Here is a 20,762-nt window from a genome sequence, read left to right on the forward strand (position 1 = left end):
GATTCCAATGTGTTGGTTTGAAGTGAATTTCTCACTACCTGCCTCACCGCCCCAGCTTAGGACCCGTGTGTGAGAGTGAGGGGTGAGTCTGTCCTGCTAGACCTCAGCTCTCCAGGCCTCAGGCCACCCTCTGCTCTGGTGAGCAAGCAGTGGAAACTCCCAGAGGAGGGGCCCGGGGAGACACAGGTGTGTTATCCAGGGAGCACCTCTGGTTTCCCACTAACAGTGGACTTAGATCTCTCTCACGTTGTACAATTCACGTGACCTTTCTGGACGTACACTGATAAAATGACTACTTTTCGCTTGTGATTCTGTTGCAAAGGATACATTGCTTCTTCAGACGGGCAGTTCAGATCCTGAGAGAGAGAGAGGGAGAGAGAGAGAGAGAGAGAGAGAAGAGAGAGAGCGAGAGAGCGAGAGCGAGAGAGAGCGGGAGAGAGGTAGAGAGAGAGAGGGAGATAGAGAGCGGGAGAGAGTTAGAGAGAGAGAGGGAGATAGAGAGCGAGAGCGAGAGAGCGAGAGAGACAGCGTGAGAGAGAGAGAGAGAGAGAGAGAGAGAGAGAGAGAGGGAAATAGAGAGAGAGAGAGAAAAATGAGGGTTAGAGCAGCCACCAGGTGGCGACATCTCTTCCTGAAGCTGGACAGCAGGTGGACTTCAGCTCCTGCGCCGGGGGGATGCCCCAGACCTGCCAGTGGGGCCCCTGATCGAGCTCTCAGGGGAAGCTATCGAGATAGGATGACCGAGGCTGCGCCTGGAAACTTATATCCAAGAAAAATGATGAGTCTGATACTTGATTGGTGATTATTATATGGAGAGAGAGGGTGATAAGAAAGAAGTCTAGAATGACATGCAGGTTTCTGGTCTGAGTTACCAGGTAGTACTCAGAGGAAGGAGGTCTGGAGGAGGATGCTATGGGGCATCTAAGTAACAGCTGCTAGGAAGCAGAAATAATGGTAACTCTCGAGCGGAAGGAAATGAAAGGCAGAGGATGGTATCTGGAGGCCGGATGACCCTCCCTAACATGGGGCCCAGCATAGTGTAGTGGTCTAGAGGAGGGGTTGGCAGACACTGCCCATGGAATTGGCCTGCCACCCACCTTCTGTAAAGAAAAATTGTTTTATCGGAACAAAGCCACACCTATGCATTTACGTGTTGTCTATGAGTCATTTCACACTACAAAAGCAGAGTGAAGTCAGTTTTGGACAGAAGTCATATGGGCTGTGAAGCTAAACTACTTCCTGTCTGGCCCTTTGGAGAACAATCCTGCTGATTCCTGGTCTAGAGCAGCACTGCTTAACTTTCAGTGTGAATTATGACTGACCTGGAGATGGTGTGAGATGAAGAAGCTGCTTCAGGAGGTCTGAGACCAGTCCTGAGATTCAGAGCTTCTATCGGGCCCCGGTGCTACTCATGCTGCTGGTCCAGGGACCATGCTTTGAGAAGCAAGGACTTAGAGCAGCGCTGTCCAATGGAAATAAAATGTGAGCACGCAAGTAATTTGCAAGTTTCTAGTGTCCACATCAAAAAGGTAAAAAGAAACATACGACATTAATCTACTATTTTATTTAACTCAATATAGCCCCAATATATTATGTCTTATGTAACCAATACAAATTGAGATATTTTCCTTATTTTGTGGGGGATACAAAGTCTTTGAAATCTGGTGTGTACTCTGCAGCCCATCTCACTTAGGACTGACCACACTTCCTGTGGCCGGCAGCTGCCATACTGGACAGTCAGCTCTGGAGTAGATTGGAGCCAGGCTGCCCGACGCCAAGTCCCAGCCCCACCACTGACTAGCTGTGTAGCTGTGGGCAAGTGATGTCACCTCTCCATGTGTGTTTCCCCACCCTATAAAGTGAGAATAATAAATGCATCTCCTCAAGATGTTGTCTTCAGGATTACGTGAGGTGATAAAGTGCAGCCTGCCTGGCACATCATAATCTGTTGCTATTAGGATGATTCTGTCCAGGAGGTACTTTCCATCCAGTAAAGGAAGTCCTTTGAGCCTGGTTCCCCTCCCCCATGCCCCAGGGACAGAGGGTAGAGTTAAGCATACACACTCCTCAGTTCTTAGCCCATTGTTACCCCTTCCTGCAGGGATCTTCTTTTCCTTCATCCCACAAATGTTTATTGAGCCTTTTTTTGTGTATTAGACCCTGTGCTGGACACTGGGGATCCAACACCGAAAGAAACACCGAGACCCTCCTGCCCCTGTGGATTATATTCCGGTAGAGGCCTCACAAAGAACATAATGAATAAAGAATATGCTAGGAGGTAGTACCTTGGGGAGAAATTAGAGCAGGGTGAGGGGCACGGAGAGTGCTGAGGAGGGGTAGAAGTGTCAGCTTTAAGTAGGTGGCCAGGTGGGCTTCCATGGGACGGGAAGTCAGGGAAGGTCCTGAGGCCAGTGGGGCTGGAGCAGAGTGAATGGGGAGAGAAATAGAGAGGTTAGAGAGGTGTGGAGTCGGCAGAGGCCCATTGCATAAGGCCTTACAGGCCATTTTAAACACTTTGGTTCTTCCTTGGAGTGAAATAGCCAACTGGATGGGTTTTGCCAAACAAATGTCATGATATGAATTGCATTTTTCACAGCTGTCATGTTGAAGAGAGACTGGGTAGGGATGGGGCAAGAACGATCTGTGCGGGCCCGGAACTGAGGCTTCACTGGGATGGGAGAACCAGGGCAGACCTGGGCAAGTGGGTGTGGTTGGTCAGCCTAAAACCAGAAGACCAGTTTTTCTTTCTTTAATTTTTATTTTTGATTGGAATGCAGCTGATTAGCAGTGTGGTGTTAGTTTCAGGTGTACAGCAAAGTGATTCAGTTATACCTATATCTGTATCTATTCTTTTTCAAATTCTTGTCCCATTTAGGTTGTTACAGAATATTGAGCAGAGTTTCCTGTGCTCTACAGTAGGTCCCCGTTGGTTTTCTGTTTTAAATATAGCGGTGTGTATGTGTCAATCCCAAACTCCCAATCTATCCCTCCCCTGCTTCTCCCCTGCTAACCATAAGTTCATTCTCTAGGTCTGTGAGTCTGTTTCTGTTTTGTAAACAAGTTCGTTTGTATCACTTTTTTAAAGATTCCGCATATAAGCAATATCATATGATATTTGTCTTTGTCTGACTTACTTCCCTTAGTATGATAATCTCCAGGTCCATCCATGTTGGTGTAAACGGCATTATTTCATTCTTTTTAATGGCTGGGTAATATTCCATTGTATATATACCACATATTCTTCATCCATTCATCTGTCGATGGACATTTAGGTTGTTTCCATGTCTTGGCTATTGTAAAGAGTGGGGCAATGAACATTGAGGTGCATGTATCCTTTCAAACCATGTTTTTCTCCAGATATATGCCCAGGAGAGGGATTGCTGGATCATATGGTAGTTCTATTTTTAGTTTTTTAAGGACCTCCATAATGTTCTCCATAGTGGCTACACCAACTTACATTCCCACCAACAGTGTAGGAGGGCTCCCTTTTCTCCACACCCTCTCCAGCATTTATTATCTGTAGACTTTTTGATGATGGCCATTCTGACTGGTGTGAGGTTATACTTCATTGTAGTGCTTTTTTTTTGCGGTACGCGGGCCTCTCACTATTGTGGCCTCTCCCGTTGTGGAGCACAGGCTCCGGACGCGCAGGCTCAGCGGCCATGGCTCACGGGCCCAGCCGCTCCGTGGCATGTGGGATCTTCCCGGACCGGGGCACGAACCCGCGTCCCCTGCATCGGCAGACGGACTCTCAACCACTGCGCCACCAGGGAAGCCCTCATTGTAGTTTTGATTTGCAATTGTCTAATAATTAGCGATGTTTAGAATCTTTTCATGTCCCTCTTGGCCATCTGTATGTCTTCTTTGGAAAAATGTCTATTTAGGTCTTCTGCCTATTATTATTTTTTTAACTTTTTATTTTATATTGGAGTATTGTTGATTAAAACGTTGTGTTAGTTTCAGGTGCATAGCAAAGTGATTCAGTTATACATATACATGTATCTATTCTTTTTCGAATTCTTTTCCCATTTAGGTTGTTACAGAATATTGAGCAGAGTTCCCTGTGCTCTACAATAGGTCCCTGTTGGTTATCCATTTTAAATATAGCAGTGTATACACGTCAATCCCAAACTCCCTAACTATCCCTCCCCTCCACCCTTCCCCCTGGTAACCATTTTTTGATTGGGTTGTTTGTTTTTCTTTGATAATGAGCCACATGAGCTGTTTGTAAATTTGGGGGATTAATCCCTTGTCAGTCTCATTGTTTGCAAATATTTTCTCCCATTCTGTGGGTTGTCTTTCAGTTTTGTTTATGGTTTCCTTTGCTGTGCAAAAGTTTTTTGAGTTTAATTAGGTACCATTTGTTTATTTTTGTTTTAATTTCCATTACTCTAGGAGATGGATCGAAAAAGATATTGCTGCAATTTATGTCAAAGAGTGTTCTGCCTATGTTTTCCTCTAAGAGTTTTTATAGTATCCGGTCTTACATTTAGGTCTTTAATCCATCTTGATTTTATTTTTGTGTATGGTGTTAAAGAATGTTCTAATTTCATTTTTTTTTACATGTAGCTGTCCAGTTTTCCCAGCACCATTTATTGAAGAGACAGTCTTTCCTCCATTGTATAGTCTTGCCTCACAAGGAGACCAGTTTTATCTGTTGTCCTCCTTTCATAGCCCATCTGTGTCCCCCATCACATCCATTTCAATGTGTAAGTCGAAACATGCACACCCTCGTAAGACATATAGTGTTGTGGGCCTCCCATTTCCATAAATGGCATTATGCTACCAATCTCGTATCTTTCTTCAGTATTCAGCACTGTCTTTAAGATCCATCCACCCTGCTGTACTTACCTCGAGTTGTTTCTAACGGCTGCACAGTGCTCACAGCACACACCTGCCACCTTTTACTTAAATAACACTGCTGAGAGCATCCTCCTGGAGTTCCCTCATGGGCCCAGGTAGAAATGTCTCTGGGGAACGCTGGGTCTTGGATGTGGGCACAGCTAACTTTAAAGTGCTGCCAGCTTGCTTCCCAGAGCACCTGAAGTAGCTTCCACCACTACCAGCAATACTGAAGCGACTGTCCCCACGTCACTGCCGACACTTGAAGTTTGTCAATTCCAGGGGCACAAGGTGGCAGCTCTTTATTTCCATTTGCACATCTCTGGCTCCTTCAGTTTCTTCCTTCTTGTGAGTCATTCAGGCTCACCCTTCTGTGGATCACCCATAAACCATTTTTGTTTTTGTTTTTTTTTTTTTTTTTTTGGCTGTACTGCTTAGCTTGCGGGATCTTAGTTCCCTGACCAGGGATTGATTGAACCTGGGACCCCGGCAGTGAAAGAGCCTATTCCTAACCACTGGACCGCAAGGGAACTCCCCCCATAGCCCATTTTTCTTTTGGATTTCCTTTTTCTTGCTGATTTACAAGAAACCTTGCATAACATATATTAATCCCTTTTCAGTTTTAGTCACTGCAAATACCGTCTTGGTCTGCCACCTGTTAGCTTTGACTGTGATGGCTGTTAACAGAAATTGTTACTTTTGATGCAGCTAAATCCATCCTTCCCCTCTCCTTGCATTTGGTGCTTTTGGGGGTGGGGTTTAAAAGGTGACTAACTTTAGGACGATTTAGAAGGAAAAAAAAATTCTGAAACTATGCTTAGAATAAGATCATATACAGAGATTATTTCCTCCAAGCTGGGCTTGGAGAAAATCCCCATCTTATTTTGCCTCTACACATCAATACCCAATTTGGGGGGTTCTTTTTCCTTTTTTTTCCCCAGACTAAATGGTTAAGAAGGAAACCACTTGAAGTAAATTTGGTTCTCCTAAGTTTTTCTACATAAAGCTTTAAAATGCTTCACTCCCTTAACAAACTTTATGGTGAGAGGGAAGAAAGAGAGAGGCCTGGGATTCCACCCACCCTTCACACCACACCGCACGTGGTTTTAAATCGGCACAGAACTCTGCCATCTGGAAAGAAGAGAGAAGATTGAGAATAAAAGATTTGTAAAATATGTGTTTCCCAAACCCTAGGGACCTAAAGAGTTAGTGACTTGACAAAGCAACTAGCTTTTTTTATTAGACAACAGATATTTATGAAACACTGTGCGCTATGTGGTGTCTTCTTTGTTGGATTAGCTATAAATGTCATGATCCATGTTCAAAGGGATTCAGGGATGGAACAGACAGACCGATGGACAACAGGGCCACAGAAGGCTGAAAGAGGATTTTAAAATGTAATTTGAACGTTATGGAGAATGGCCAGAAACTTCCAGAAAATTCTGTTTTGCTGCCATGACCCAGATAAAGAACTTTACAAGGCTGGGTGGAGCCCATTGAACGTTGAAGTGTCTCAATCTTTTTGAATTGAAAATCTAGGTAATAAATCAAGCCTGTGCCAGGTGGAGAAGATGGACTCGTAAGAGGAGAAAGTGCTGAGTCTGATTCCTGGAGTTTAAGTCATGTGCAATCACAGGCAGGAAGAGGATGATTAACCCTTCCCAAACGGCCCACTTCAAACTCCGATTATCAGGAAAAGGGTGGAAGGTGGTATCAAAATTACCAATTATAAACCTGGGAGGACAGCGAGAAGAGCCAGCCTGGGACTTTTACAGAAATAATACAGTGAAAGAGTACGTCCCACACTGGGAATTAGGAATGCACTCTGTCTTCTGGTGACCTGGCCACAGACCAGCTTTTCCCGCTTCTCCTTTTTTCAGGAGAAAAAAAATCTCCTTTTCCCTCCCTTGAGTTGAGTTTCTGTGTTTATACAAGAAGCCTGTCTTCTGTGCTCATCACCACCACGTTCTGTGAGAAGCTTTCAGCAGTTTTCTCAGGGTGGAACTCTTAAGGCCGGCCTTTCTTGTTTGGGCTTCTTGTTTGGATCTCTGACACACAGCGGGGCTGTTGACAGAAATGGTTAAGTGGCCGTGAAGTCTGGAGCCCAGATGCAATCCACCTGCCAAACGGGATCAAGGGTAATGGCGGAGACGGAAGGCCAAGCAAGCTCTTCAGCCTCAATAGAAGTGTTAACAGAAAGCAGGAGGGGGAGCTAAGCTTGCTGAGGACAAAGGAAAACGCAACAGATCAATCAACTCTCCTTTGTTAAGAGGCAGCAGATCACAGGCTGAGGCCATCAGGCTCCCAGACGAGATGGGGCTGGGAGGACCCTTCGGGGTGTAGCGTTTCCTCGGTGCGACGCTCAGCTCCGGGCAAATCCCCAGTCTGCACGTTGGCCTTTGCAAAGGGTGCTCCTGTGTCTTTGATGACTTTCCGTAAGAAGACAGTCTGTCTCGGACAGAGATGACGTTCACTTCCCTGCTCCCAGGCCAGTGAGAGCACCGCAAACCCCCCTGTGCAAACGATTAGCATTTCGGGATCTCAGGAAAAAAAAAAAAAAAAAAAAAAAAAAAAGATCCACTTGTGCATTCCAGACTCATGGGGCAAACGGAAACAGATGAAAAACCACCCAAACCCAGAACTGCTGCCTTGCAGATCTGTTAACAGGGGCAACCACTGGAAGCAGGTACTTAACTTCTTCTCTAAGAAATGGAATAAAATGTAGACATCTTTAGATGCCTTTGGTATATTTTAATGTATTTACCCTTAGACACAGAGGCCTATATTTATTGCATTGCCTCAAAAATTATTTAAGCAGATTTTCTTTTAACATTATTATTCCTTCCTTCCCGTGGTCACAGGCTGGGGCTCCGCGCGCCTGCACTCACCATACGCCCACATTCCCATTTGGTTCTGCCTCCCCCGAACCTTCCCTGCTTTTATTTTTGTTGTTCTTAACAGCCAGTCCCCTTCCCTTTCCATCTGTCTCTATCAACTATTTTCAGGTTATGGCTCAGGCCCTTCCTCCTGCAGGAAAAGCTCTATTTACATATTCTCAAGTAGCTGAAGAAGAGGGGCAGCGTCTAACAGTTGTTAGCAACATGAACAACGGGATTCACGTTTCTCTAGAAATAAGCCAACGGCTTTAAGCTTAGATCTAATTGCAAAACTGGCAGCAATGATTTTACTATTTATAAGACAAAATACATGAGGTTGGATAATTTCTGTTCTTTTCCTTGTACATATATATATATATATATATATATACATACATATATAGTTAACGGGTACTTTAAAATGATAACCTTAAAAACAATAGTCTCAGGATGGCCTTTATTGTTGATGAAGGGGTTGCTATGACACCATGGTATGTATTTCTGCTTGTGAAATGCTTGGTTTCCCCGCACACAGGGAAACCCGCACACAGCAGAGCTTCACTACACGCACGCCAGATACAGCAAAGGCATGGAGTGCGCAGTCAGACTCAGACAATTTATTTTACTGAATGTAGATTCAAGTTCAACTAAGCATTCTCACAGGTAACATGATTCAAACATCAGAGAAAAATCTCTTTAAATCCCAAGAAAGCAAGCTCACACAGAGTCTGTGGGCCACCAGATGAACTTTTTATTCTCGACACTCATCCGTGTGGAGTGTGGCAATGTGAGGTTGCCAAATATAGAAAGTGATAGACACCACAACCATCTCCCGAAGATAATTATTCTTTGAATGGAAAACATCATTTAAATAAAAAACATTTAAAGATGCTCCCTTAGTTTGTATAATTCCTAAACGTAAAATACAATCTTAGTAACAGAACAAAGAATTCTCCTTGGTTGGTCACATCATTCATTACGGAAGGGGAAAATCAATAAAAATCATAAAAAACAAAACCCTGAAATAGAAATAAATAACTAAATAATTTACTCATAGGTAGTTTTGCTGCATTGCACATTACCACAAAAAATTCTAAAGCTGATTTTTTTAAAAGCTTGGAAAACACATTTGCCTGTTGAGAGTTTCTTGCTAAGTGGTGCATGCTTCTCAGAAGGAAAAGTATTCTATGTAGGCCTGAGTTTCAAATTTAAACACTGGGTAATCTAGAGCTTGCCCTCCTGGGTGCACAGCTGTGATGACGGGAGAGCAAGTGTCTCCCCAGCCCCCTAGGTGGGGAGTGCTGCAGAAAGCCAGCAGTTCAGGGTGAGAATGGGCAGAAACCACTGGTACAAATCAGGCAGTTTGTAGTTTTAAATGGATTGTAAAATCTTTGAGAACATCCTCTGGAGGTTCAGAAAGGAGCAGCACAGATATGATGATGGAACAGAAGCGTTTACTGGAGGAGTCTTTCCACCAAGAGTTAACACAGAACATTGTTCTTTGCGAGGCTTTTAGCAAGTTCCCACCAGTCCAATTTTCTTGCTTTCTGTTGCTAAAAGTGTTCAGAGTTTACTGCCTTCTTGGCCAGCCCTTAATTGATATTCTTTGCTTCCTGAGTTAAGCCCCTCCCGTGCTTGCCTGTCACCCCAGCCTGTGCCTGCATCGCTGAGAGAAAGTTCCTGGCCGTCTTCTCGTCCCTGGTGCTGGGTGGGGAGAAGCTACTGAGCTCTTCTCATGACTGCAGACATCTCAACACAACACTGTGAGCCCTCCTGAACAGCACGTTTTAAATTTGGGCGGGGGGAAGGAGGAGTATGCTACTTGGTTTATTAGAAAACCGATCTTGAAAAGAATCTAGAGGAAAAGATAAGTGACATTCTGGTGCATAAACAACTATTTTGAGATTGAAGTTTGGTTACTTCTCTTGCCCCTCTTTTTGTGCTCACGGGTGGTAACTACCTTCCTGAATGAAGAGGACGTGGCTGTATATCTGTTCTTGAACGGGACTCTCCATGCAGGGTCAGCAGATGTCTTCTGTAAAGGGACACTTAGTAAATATTTGAGGCTCTACAGGCCACAAGCAGTCTCTGTTGTGTATCCGTCACTTTTTTTTCTTTAATGACCCTTTAAAAATTGAAAAACCATTCTTAGCTCAAGGGTTTCCGAGATTTTCCCCGTGGGCAAGTTTGCCAGGCCTGCTCCGGGAGTTCTTTGGCAGAGGACACGGCACCGAACTGTGCTAAGTACAAGGCTGCTGGGCCTTGGAACCCTAATTTGGGGACTTCTTTTGGAGAGTGAGTTAGGTCCTCGCAGATGGATGCTCAGGCTTCGATCCTCCATGCTGGTTTCTACTGCGCTCCCCAAACGGTACAGAGCTGGACCAGGTTAGCATCCTTTATTTTAAAAGTGGCTATTTATCGTAGGAGGTCTTAATTTAGGCCTATTTAGATCTGTGCCTATGCTAGCTTATCCTTACTTTGATTTGAAAGGCCAAATCACATATTCTAGGCATTGGAAAACTTTCATTCTGCAGGTTAGGGCCTTACTACTCCAAATGGCTGGTGGCAGAAAAGCTAACATGTAAACTTACTCTTCTTCACCACTAATGCCACCCACAGTCCACAGGGCAAACCTCCTTTAAGAAGTCAAGGAGAAGCACGCCAGCTCACTATGCCCCCTGGGGTACCCATGACACAGCTCGTGTGTGGCTGCGTCTTGAAAAGGAACAGTGTCTACCAGGGACCAAACATTTAAATAGCTGGAGACCAGCATTTCAGAAGCTGGATTTTTTGAGAGACATCTGTCTCCATCCTCTCTGAAACAAGTCTCTCTACACATCAGATGCTATACCACCATACAGCTCCTCTAACCTTCTTTATATTTGAGAGGCAAACTTTCTACCAATAATTTTTCCGTTGTTAGAATATTCACTTTGAAGAGCAGAATCACAGGATTTGCATTTCCTTCATAAATTTGTAATCTTTTCATAAATTTGTAATCTTTTAAGTCATCAATATACTGTATGCCACGTTTTAAAGTAATTAATAGACAAGATGAAAATCTAAAAAGTTTTTCTAAATTAAATAAGGGCTTCAGAATGTGAATTCTTTCTCTCATCATTGATTTTTTTTAAAAAGGCAGCTGATGATTCTCGAAATATACATTTGTTACCAACTAGACGAATTTAGCTGTTCTGGAGTTAAGAAATAGCTTGTGTGTGCGTGTACACACACACACACCCCCACAAAGAACATTGCCTAAAAGACTATGTATGAGAATTCCCAAAGCTTCTAAACTAAACAAATAGGTGAAAAAACACTAATCTCATACATGCCAATCCAGTTGTCCTTTTTAGGTTTTTGTTTAAAATGTCAAACGTGTTTTCTTCAAAATGTGAGTTGATTTCTTGTGTTCAGTTCTTCTCTTCATTTGGATTTACAGTGGCCCTGCCAGCACAGCCTCAACCGTGACAGTCAAGCTAGGTCTCTGAAATCCGAGGGCAGGGGGATACCAACTTGAAGATGGAAGCAACTGGAGCACAAGTAAACAAGCACAGACGAGCTACTGAGAAATAAGGACGTGCCTGTCGACAAGCACCAGCTCCAGTTCTAACAACACCGAAACCAGTGAACTATGAATTTTCCAACTCAAAAACGTAGTGTTCTAAGGCCGCTGAAAGATGGCATGAAGAAAGGAACTACCTGTGGTCAGAAGAAGTAACGGTAACGGGGAATGATTCTTCGAAATGAAATGAAACAGTGCATTCTGAAGTGTGTGCTTTTAAAAGTGAGAGCACTGCACTCCCTCACTCTCCCCCATCAGTGGTTTTCATACACACACACGCGCGCACACACTCTCACCCTCACACACACACACTCTCACCCTCACACACACACAGCGCTCTGGCCATCATTTCACATTTTTCAGGTCTCTTCACTATCAATTTAAAAAACTGTTACCTCCTGGTGCCTATACCTCTCTATTTTGGATATAAACAGTTTTGATTTTTTTAACCTGCAAAGAAAACAAACAGCAACAGCCCTGAACAATAAAATAGAACTAAACATCTCCCTCTTTAGGTCAGCGCTTTCAAGACAGAGAGAAAAAGGGGGTGATCAGTCCAGTCGGTATGTGTTCTGGTTCTGTGAAAGCGTCACCCCTCGGTCCCACCTCCCCTGACAGAGAACAGCCTGCTGTTTCCCTCCAATAGTAAAGTGCATCTGTTTAAAATCAAATATACCTTAGAGAACAACCAAAAATCTTAGTAATTTTTGGCAGATATCCTATGCAGCAAAAATGAAGTGATGTTCCCTTCTCCCTATTCCGCAACTTAAAGCTGGACACAGAACGGCTAAATGCAATGCTTCTAGGACAGCAGAGTTTACGAACAGTGGATTTTGGTTTTGTTTCATGGAACAAAAAGGGAAAGGAAAAAACAAATGAGAATGAAGAGGAGAAACCCTGAGGCAAAAATGGCTTTTCTTTTAGAGTCTTTCTGGGGCTCCAACTCCGGTTCATAAGGTACCGGTGATCTTCTGGGACGGAAGGCCGTCCTCCAGCCAGACGGTGGCGGCCGAGCCACTGCGCGGGGCCCGCCTGTGAATGCGCCGCAGCCGCAGCAGGTAGAGGAGGATGGCGAGCAGGACCACCAGGAAGCAGCCCGAGAACAGGTAGTGATTGTACACAAAGGAGAAGCCCCGCCAGTGCGCGTGGCTGGCCCGGAAGGTCTCCTGCTGGATATCTCTGCCCACACGGGAACAAGAACAAACACGAGAACTAGGCAGGCGGGAAGTGTGATGGAATGACGCGCAGGGTGGGGTGGAAGGGACCTGGTTTAGGACTCAGCTCTGCAGACAGAAGGTGGAACCTCAGTCTCCCAGACTCCGTTTCCCCTCCTCGAAAATGCAGGATAATGTGGCCCAGCAGAGGGTAGTTGTAAGTATGAACACGATGACGTGTGAAAGGGTATTCTTAAGTCTGTAGCTGTTACCGGCATTATAATTGGGGTAACAGAAATCAGAGAAAGTTAGAACTGTGAGTGTTTCACTAATACACAGAAGCTAATGTGGAATCAAACCACATGTTTATGATCAGTAACACCCACTACTCACAAGTTTTGCAGTTAACCCAGCTAAATGTGCTGCTGGGAGATGCTTAATTAAATGAAGGGAGAAAACAAAAACAAAAACAGCTAATACCTCATTTGTTAGTGAACCAGGGTTCTTATGGGGGGGTCAACTGACAGCTAAGTCTGTGAATTTGAGTGGGAAAAAAGGCACATCTTTATTTTTCCAATCTCTGGTTGTAATGCAGTATTTTCACGGAACGTGAATGCAGACAAAAAACTATTGCTACTATAGTATCAGCAGAACTAGTGACTCTGATCCTAGTGAAACTCACAGATCTTTAAATCACATTGTGGTGTTTTGCAGATGCCTCAAAATATCATCAACAGGCATCATTACACTGAACTTACAGGAAGTACGAATTCTGCTGCCAGGTCTTGCTATTTAATGTGCTAATAAAGAAGAACGTATATCACTATATCACAAATTTGTCTTCCGTAATATTTTGATAAATGTGCTGCAATACAATGGTTTCCTCTATAGCCTATGTATTTATAGTATGCATTAAAAACAAGATTTTGAGAAGGGGTCCAAGGCCATAAAGGTTAAGGACCCTGGAATGGACCCTTCTGCGCAGGGACTAGGGAACAGGCAGCTGAGAATAAGCACTTTTGTGACGCCTTTGCTGGGATGGTGGGCTGGGAAGGGAGGAGGCTCCGGTGGGGAAGACCAAGTCAGACCTCCCCGACTCTCCCATTCTGCCCATGGCCAGCGCTAACAATGCCCAAAACAGCCACACCCACGGCCCATGATGCCTCGGATGCAGGGAAGCATCTTCTGTTGGATTCTCATTACCAAATTCCCAGCCATACCTTAAGGGTAAGAAGCGGGTCCTGTAGAGGATTGCTCCAAGGGTCCACTGAACCTCCTTGTCGTAAACTTGCAAAGCTGTCTTTAAATTTTTGTAGTTGACGGGAAATGAGAAGCCCCTGTGGAACACCTCAAACATCCAGGCAGATTTGAAGCACTGATACCTACAAACAGCACAAATGTGTGAGTGGGACTGAGTCACCGGGTGGGTCCAAAAGCACATTCGCGGAGTTGGCCTTGCCCTCTGTGAACAACGGGGGTGCACAGGCTTCATGAGGCCTGCGCTCTGAGGGCGAAACCATCCGTACGCACCTCCAGCTGATTTGCTTGCTTTACACCCTCTGTCCCACACCAATCACCTGTTAAAATCAATTTGCTCATGAAGCTTGGTCTCCGTGTAATTTAATACGTGGCCGTGGGAGATTTTTCCCCTCAGGCCTTCCATCACTTACTCAATTCAGTTCTGAATAAATACCGAGCAAGTTCCACCTTCTCTGGACCTCAGTTTCTTTATTATAAAATGACAAGACAGGCGGGTCCTTTTCAGCTCTGATAATCTATGATTCTAAATATTTATCAGAGGGTTGCTTTTTGCAAAGCACTGGGCTAAGCAAGTATAAGACATCATAATAAATAATAAGATAGCCAATGTGCTTAAATGACTTATAATGAAAGAGGATTTTTAAAAAGCTACAAATAACTATAAAAACAGAATATGATAAACGCCACAAGAGGGACATAATGAGTGCTCTGGAGACTCGCAGAGAGGGATGGAGCCTAGCTAAGTGGACAGAGGAAGGCTCGGAAGCGACAGCATCTGACCTCTGATGTCTGGGCAGGACATCAACGAGGAGAGGATGCACAGGGGAATTCCAGGTGGAAGGAAGAGCAAAACTGAGCCCCAAACTGCAAGGTACGTTTGAGCACGAGTATTTGCCATTCATCTGAAAGGAGCCTGGAGGAGATAAGGAGGAGCAGGGACTGATGAGGACAAAAAGGTAGACTGGGGCCACGGTATGGCCAAGAATGGACACACAGTTTCTTCAGCACACCCTGGGCTCAGCTGTCTACGACTTACTTGAGCCTGTGGAGGTCGGCGTGAGAAGCATACAGTCCTCGGTCAAAGCGTTCCCGCAAGATCGACCACTTCGTTGCGCAATAATCCTGAAAGAAATTTCACCCCAAATAAATCACTAGGAAAGGTTTATTACTTTTTTTTCATTTTAAAAGTTTTTACCAAATTCATATTCATAACAAACATATCCTTCCAATTAGGAGACACAAGCTTGTGTCTGTGTCCCATGAGGATGAGACACACAAACACTGTGAGTGCTTAACTGATGAGCTGAGACAGTGCTTGTGCTTTGTCTCAAAATTCAGCCAAAGTTATTGTTAAAGAGAATCTCACTGCCCACAACTGACCTCTTCAAAGCTGCTAAGTCTCTCCCCCCAGTGACTGCATGTGACAGGCACAGACTTTTGGAAAAGTGAAGCAGTCTTTCAGCCAGTTCAGACTGAAAACCTATGTCTGTGGCTATATGGTGCAAGGTTCTGGGAACACAAAGATGATTACGAAAGGCTTTGTCTTCAAGAGAAGGGAAAGAGGTGCCACCTTTTCCTGAAGTTATTTGTAATGTTTATATTAACAGCTAACATTTACTGAACCCTGTGTTGGCACCTTTTCTAAATGTAATGCTTCAAACAACTCCTTAACATAGCTGCTATTCCAACCTCTATTTAAAGGATGAAGAAATTGAAGCTCACAGAGGCAGTGAAACTCACAACAGGGGATACAGAGAATGGCACTCAGCCTGGGGTGAGAGGGTGAGGATGCATGTCAGGCAGAGGAGACACGACGGACGAAGACAAGACGGGAGGGAAACGAATAGATGTCTGATGCAATTAGAGTATCAAGTGCTAGGCGGGGAGATGAGGCTGCAGGGTGGGAAGGACACACTGAAGTATTTGAAATTCGTCCTGGAAGCAAGAGAAAGCCACTGAAGACTTTCAATAGGAGAGCAGGTGGCTGCACTGGGTTTCAGACAGAACACTTGGGAGTGGTGTGGAGGATGAACTACAGAAGGGGGACCAGATGCAGGAGGACCACTGGGAGGCTCCTGCACAGTGCAGGTGAGAGAGAGGCCAGGACTGGGACAGTTAGGGCAGGACAGAAAGTAGGGAGAGCAGGGCTCTGAGAAAATTTATGACATACAATAGCATGCTTGATGATTGCTATTATGGGGTGTACAGCGACGGATGGATGAGTGACAGGGAGAGGTCTGTAACTCCTGGGTTTGGGGGAGGGGAACTAGATGGTTTAGTGATGCCATGACCGAGACAACGTAGCAGAACAGAATGGGAAGAAAGGGGGGTTGTCTGCAGTAGTGAAATCTAGCAGGCACTGGGCAGGCAGATGCAGAGCCTCCTCCTGAGAGGCAGCAGCAAACCACGAACATGGATGAGACCATCCAAGAACCTGAAGGTCAGAGGACCAAGGGAGGAAGTCTGGGATCACCAGTCTCACAGGGGACTTTCTGCTTCTGCTGTGACTATTCCTCTGGCCCAACCAAGGGAGCAGGGCTGCCGAGGTGCTGCACGCAGCCTTCGCCCTCCCCCTTGCCCTGCTCTGGACTTGGGCCCGTCGCCATCTACCCTGGCTTCCTGGCTGGTTACCTTCGCAGCTCTCGTAAACGCGGCAGCGCTGTAGTCTCCCCCCATCCGTAGCACATCCTCAGTGCAGTAGTAGAATTCAGAAAAGCCGTAGAATTCACTGTTCTGGAAGTGAATCGGGGGCTGGTAGACCCCATTGAGGGAGGTCTGCGTCTCGTTTGTTTTGTTCATGAAAGGCTGGATGGTCTCTCGGCACAGGTCAAAGTCTCCCGTCCCCCGCAGGTACAGTGTCTGTCCATTCTGCTGGATTTCATCTTTAATGTCCAGGGGTAGGCAGGGGTCCAGGTACGGAGTATCAGGAGTCAGCCCAGTCTGTTTCCCCAGGAGCCTACAGGACAAAGAGAAACTTCATCATGAGACCAACAGAAAACTGTGTGAAGAAGAAAGTGGCTGCAAGTCAGTGTTTCGCAAACTCTGCCCTATGGAACACAAAAGGGTTCCGGAAAAATTAAGTTGGGAAAACATGGACTCAAGCCCCTCCTGGAGATTCATGATACACATGTGTGTACAGCAGACAGCTGAATGGGGTCCAGTGAAACTATGACTTGGTCAGATTACTGACGCTTTCTGTGCCCTGTGACATAGCCTGGTGTCCACGGCTGCTGAGGATCCACGGTTAACAAGCTCCTCCCAGTGTCCCGCTCACTGCAGTCCAACGCCCACCCGCTGTGTTGTTCGCAGCCCCGTTTCTGCCACTACTGCTTGTGATTTTAATTATATACAGATGAAATGTGACTGTGAAAAGAAGTCACTGGTCCTGTTAAAGCTAAGGTTAGATGGCTTAGAAAAATATGATAAAGGCAGATCGCTAGAAAACCAGTGTCAAATTAGGTGTTAGCAAGATTAAAAGAAAAAAAAGTTGGGAAAAATTAATAAAAATCTAGACGAAATTGGTATCAAATTGCTTCACAGATGTCTTTAAGGCCCTGGTATCCTTTAAAGAAAGCCAAAATGACATCAAGATGAGTGGGTGCAGTGCCTGCCAGAGAAACAGCCTAAGAAATAGCCTAAGAAAAGCCTTTAGTCCAGAGCAAAAGATTGGCAAATGAATACATAAGTTAAAACAAAATGCTTGGGGTTGATTCTATTTTTATGATTCTGTTTTGTCTGAATTTTTAAGTTAACCAACTATTGATCCCAACTGCAGCAAATAAGTTTCTATTGTACTACAGGCTCTGAGAAGTCCTGTAGAAATCTTAACTTGTTCACTGAAATGCCCTATGCTTACTACCTGCTGATGAAATGTCCAGATCTGTCATCCTGCTGTGTGTCCTCAAGTAGAAAAGAGCATACAACAGCTGGAGTTATGTTACTGTTTGATACCAGGAAATCCCATGGGCCTAAAAGGTGTTTAACTATTAGGAAGGCTCCTGAATTTGATATTCAGTCACTGACATTAAGTCAAGTTTTTACCTGCCACTCAACTGACAAGTTGCTTATTCCTAAGATCAGGGCAACTCAAAATGCACTAAAAATGTTTAAGTAATTTTAAAAAATCAATCATCACTACTAATGGCAAAGGGATAAATATGCCTTTCAAGGCTCAATTCATGACATATGCAAAAAGTGATGACTAACATTTATAATTATAATAAAAGTCCAAGATGAGTCAAATGTATACTTCATGTTACAGTTTTTAGTTGCTCTACATCTAAATTAAAAAGTACCACTGCAATGTCCATTATATAACCTTCTTGACATTAAAACCAATTAGTAAAAATTAGGGTTGCAGAAGAAGGTGTTTCTCCAAAATTCTAACTTAAACATCACTTATAAAATATTTCTATTTTAAGACTATTACTAAAAATAATTATACTAAAGTGTGCTATATAACATACTATTTTTAAAAAGAAATGGGGACTAGTTAATCTCTCTTAACTAACGCTATTCAGTTAATGTCTGGAGCAGACAAAGAACAAGTTTTTATTGCTTCTCCTATTCACACATGTAAGTTTCTGAAAAATGAGGTACTGAATGGCTCTGACTTGGCCTTTCTTAAAGTTCAGGCCTCCACAGGTTTATTAAGATTAAATTGTAGCCATTATTTTATAATAACTATAAATGAACTATAACCTTTAAAAACTGTGCATCACTATGTTGTACACCTGAAACTTACATAATATTGTACATCAACTATACCTCAACAACAACAAAAAAGATTAAAACAGATCAAGGAAATACACGATCACTTATTTCTATGAATCAGGATTTTTCTCCTCAAGATTGTTTTGTCAAAACAAAACAAAGGGGCTTCCCTGGTGGCGCAGTGGTTGGGAGTCTGCCTGCCAATGCAGGGGACAGGGGTTCGAGCCCTGGTCCAGGAGGATCCCACGTGCTGCGGAGCAACTGGGCCCGTGCACCGCAGCTGCCGAGCCTGCCCTCTAGAGCCTGTGAGCCACAACTACTGAAGCCTGTGCGCCTAGAGCCCATGCTCTGAAGCAAGAGAAGCCACCGCAATGAGAAGACCATGCACCACAATGAAGAGCAGCCCCTGCTCGCCGCAACTAGAGAAAGCCCACGTGCAGCAACGAAGACCCAGTGCAGTCAAAAACAAAAGAAAACAAAACAAAACAAAACAAAGCACAGTAATTAATAACATTTTACAAAAACCCAGATTTCAGATTTTTTTATTCATCCATATGGCTTTTCTGTTCTTGTGGACTAATTTCAAATAAATAATTGGTATACACTTAAACTTATAAAATAAATTTAAACTGTTAAAGTGTTTTTGCATATTTTCTATACCAGAATTCTTCATGAACTCATTTTTAAAAGTTTCACTGCCAAAGAGGTTTAAAATCACTAACTTTGACTTCTAGATCGTTCCTTTCTCGTGAATAACTTCCTTCACTACGGTCTTATTCACTAAATAACTGCCAGGCTGGTTTCCCACGACACTGCCAGGACATCCCGTAACTCAATGCTATCATCGCAATCTGAAATAGCACCACCCAGGGTTCAAAAGTATTTTAATATCCTGAAAGTGAAACCTCTAATCCAGCAGGGGAGCCATGGGTCTGAGAGAATGAGAGCCTTCTTTGGAGGCGGGTGAGCTGGGGCCAAAGGCAGGACCCTGCTGCCCTTTCATTTCTTCTCCAGCTCAGCGGGCAGGGCAATAAACAGCTAACTGTGCTGATATGCTTCTGCTGACTGAGGTCTCCCTGCTTGGCCTGGATACATCTTCTGTGAGGACAAACCGTGGTTTCAAGGTGACGGCCGAGCAATGGAAGGTGCTTTACCTGTTCTTTTGAACCGTGCTGGCAAATATTCTGTCCTCATATCTCTGTCGAGCAGCATTGCCACCAAACCCAAGAAACGTGGCCACGTAGACGCGGTACACGTGCTCAGTTTGGTGAACGTCACATCCCAAGTTAAATTCGGCCAATAAGTTCTTAGCTACTTCTTCCTACAGACGTAAAGATCACAAGCTTTAGTATTTTAAGCAATACAAAAACAATTACCTCCTGTTAAAAAGAGGGATCTACAAAAATTCTCATCCAAAAGGAGCAAAAATTTCTGCATGTGCATTTCCCAAGGGTCCTTCTAAGCATCCCTCCTCATTCAATATGACAATCCTGACTTAAGAGATTTCAGATGGGCTGCACATTTGTGATACTGATATGACTTTCTGAAAAGGGACGTTAGCAATGTGGTTTCATATCCTCTGATCTAGTAAATCTACTTATGGAATCCTGTGCTTTGAAAATAATCCTAAACATTGAAAAGTCTCTATACACAGAGATGTCCTTTTCAATTCTGTGACAGAAAAAACTGGATGTCATCTATATATACAATTCCAAGTAGGGGTTAGTTAATAATGGTAATAAAGCTTATGGAGGAATATGCTTATGCACTGCTAAATAAAGGACAAAAATTGTACAAACAGAAAGATTATAACAACCATATTTTTAAACACTATAAACAGATAAAAAAGAAAAGAAATATGCCAAAATGTTAACAACAATTTTTTTGGATGATGCATCCATGGGAAATTTTTATTCCTGATTTTTCAGTATTTTTTTCCAAACTTACTTTTCTATGAGTTTCTTACTTTATTTGAGGGGAAAACATGACTTTGTACAAAGAGTGTAATAGTTTCTAGAGGCATGTCTGGATGGGAAGCAGGAAACACAAATTGTAATACTCGAATTTACAAAGCATTTTCTAAGGAGCTTAAGACATACTTCAATAATGTTTACTGAGCTGATATGAGGTGCCTAGCAGGCCATTAGATATACTATATGCACTACCTCAATCAGCCTTATGATAACCCTCTGTTAGAGGCACTTGCAGTCACATTTATAGCTGAAGAGGCTCGCTCAAAAAAGCTAAGTGACTTGTATAAGGTCCCAGAACTAGTGAGGACAGGATGACGATGCAGCTCAGGCTTGCCCAGCTCCACTCTTTTCTAACCACTCACTCTGCTAGGTATTAATC

General features: G+C 43.9%; 1 protein-coding gene across 6 annotated transcripts in view; it reads right to left on the reverse strand.

Annotated features, from left to right (window-relative positions):
* Positions 1–4,093: 4,093 nt before the first annotated feature.
* ENTPD4 (ectonucleoside triphosphate diphosphohydrolase 4) overlaps positions 4,094–20,762 on the reverse strand; it is a 45,787-nt gene continuing 29,118 nt past the window's right edge. For 4 of the 6 annotated variants that reach the window (XM_024130772.3, XM_007104125.4, XM_024130773.3 and 1 more), the window contains 5 exons: positions 19,565–19,731; positions 16,329–16,653; positions 14,734–14,819; positions 13,658–13,819; positions 11,669–12,462 (listed from right to left, as the gene is read on the reverse strand). In XM_024130772.3, the coding sequence (XP_023986540.1) occupies positions 12,234–12,462; positions 13,658–13,819; positions 14,734–14,819; positions 16,329–16,653; positions 19,565–19,731 (969 nt within the window). In that variant the 3' untranslated portion in view covers positions 11,669–12,233. Of the gene's footprint in view, positions 7,356–8,144; positions 9,844–11,668; positions 12,463–13,657; positions 13,820–14,733; positions 14,820–16,328; positions 16,654–19,564; positions 19,732–20,762 lie in introns of those variants that run through there. The other 2 variants (XM_007104127.4, XM_055087326.1) reach the window with 2 other exon arrangements.

This window comes from Physeter macrocephalus, chromosome 9 (genome assembly GCF_002837175.3).
Source record: "Physeter macrocephalus isolate SW-GA chromosome 9, ASM283717v5, whole genome shotgun sequence".
Taxonomy (NCBI): domain Eukaryota; kingdom Metazoa; phylum Chordata; class Mammalia; order Artiodactyla; family Physeteridae; genus Physeter; species Physeter macrocephalus.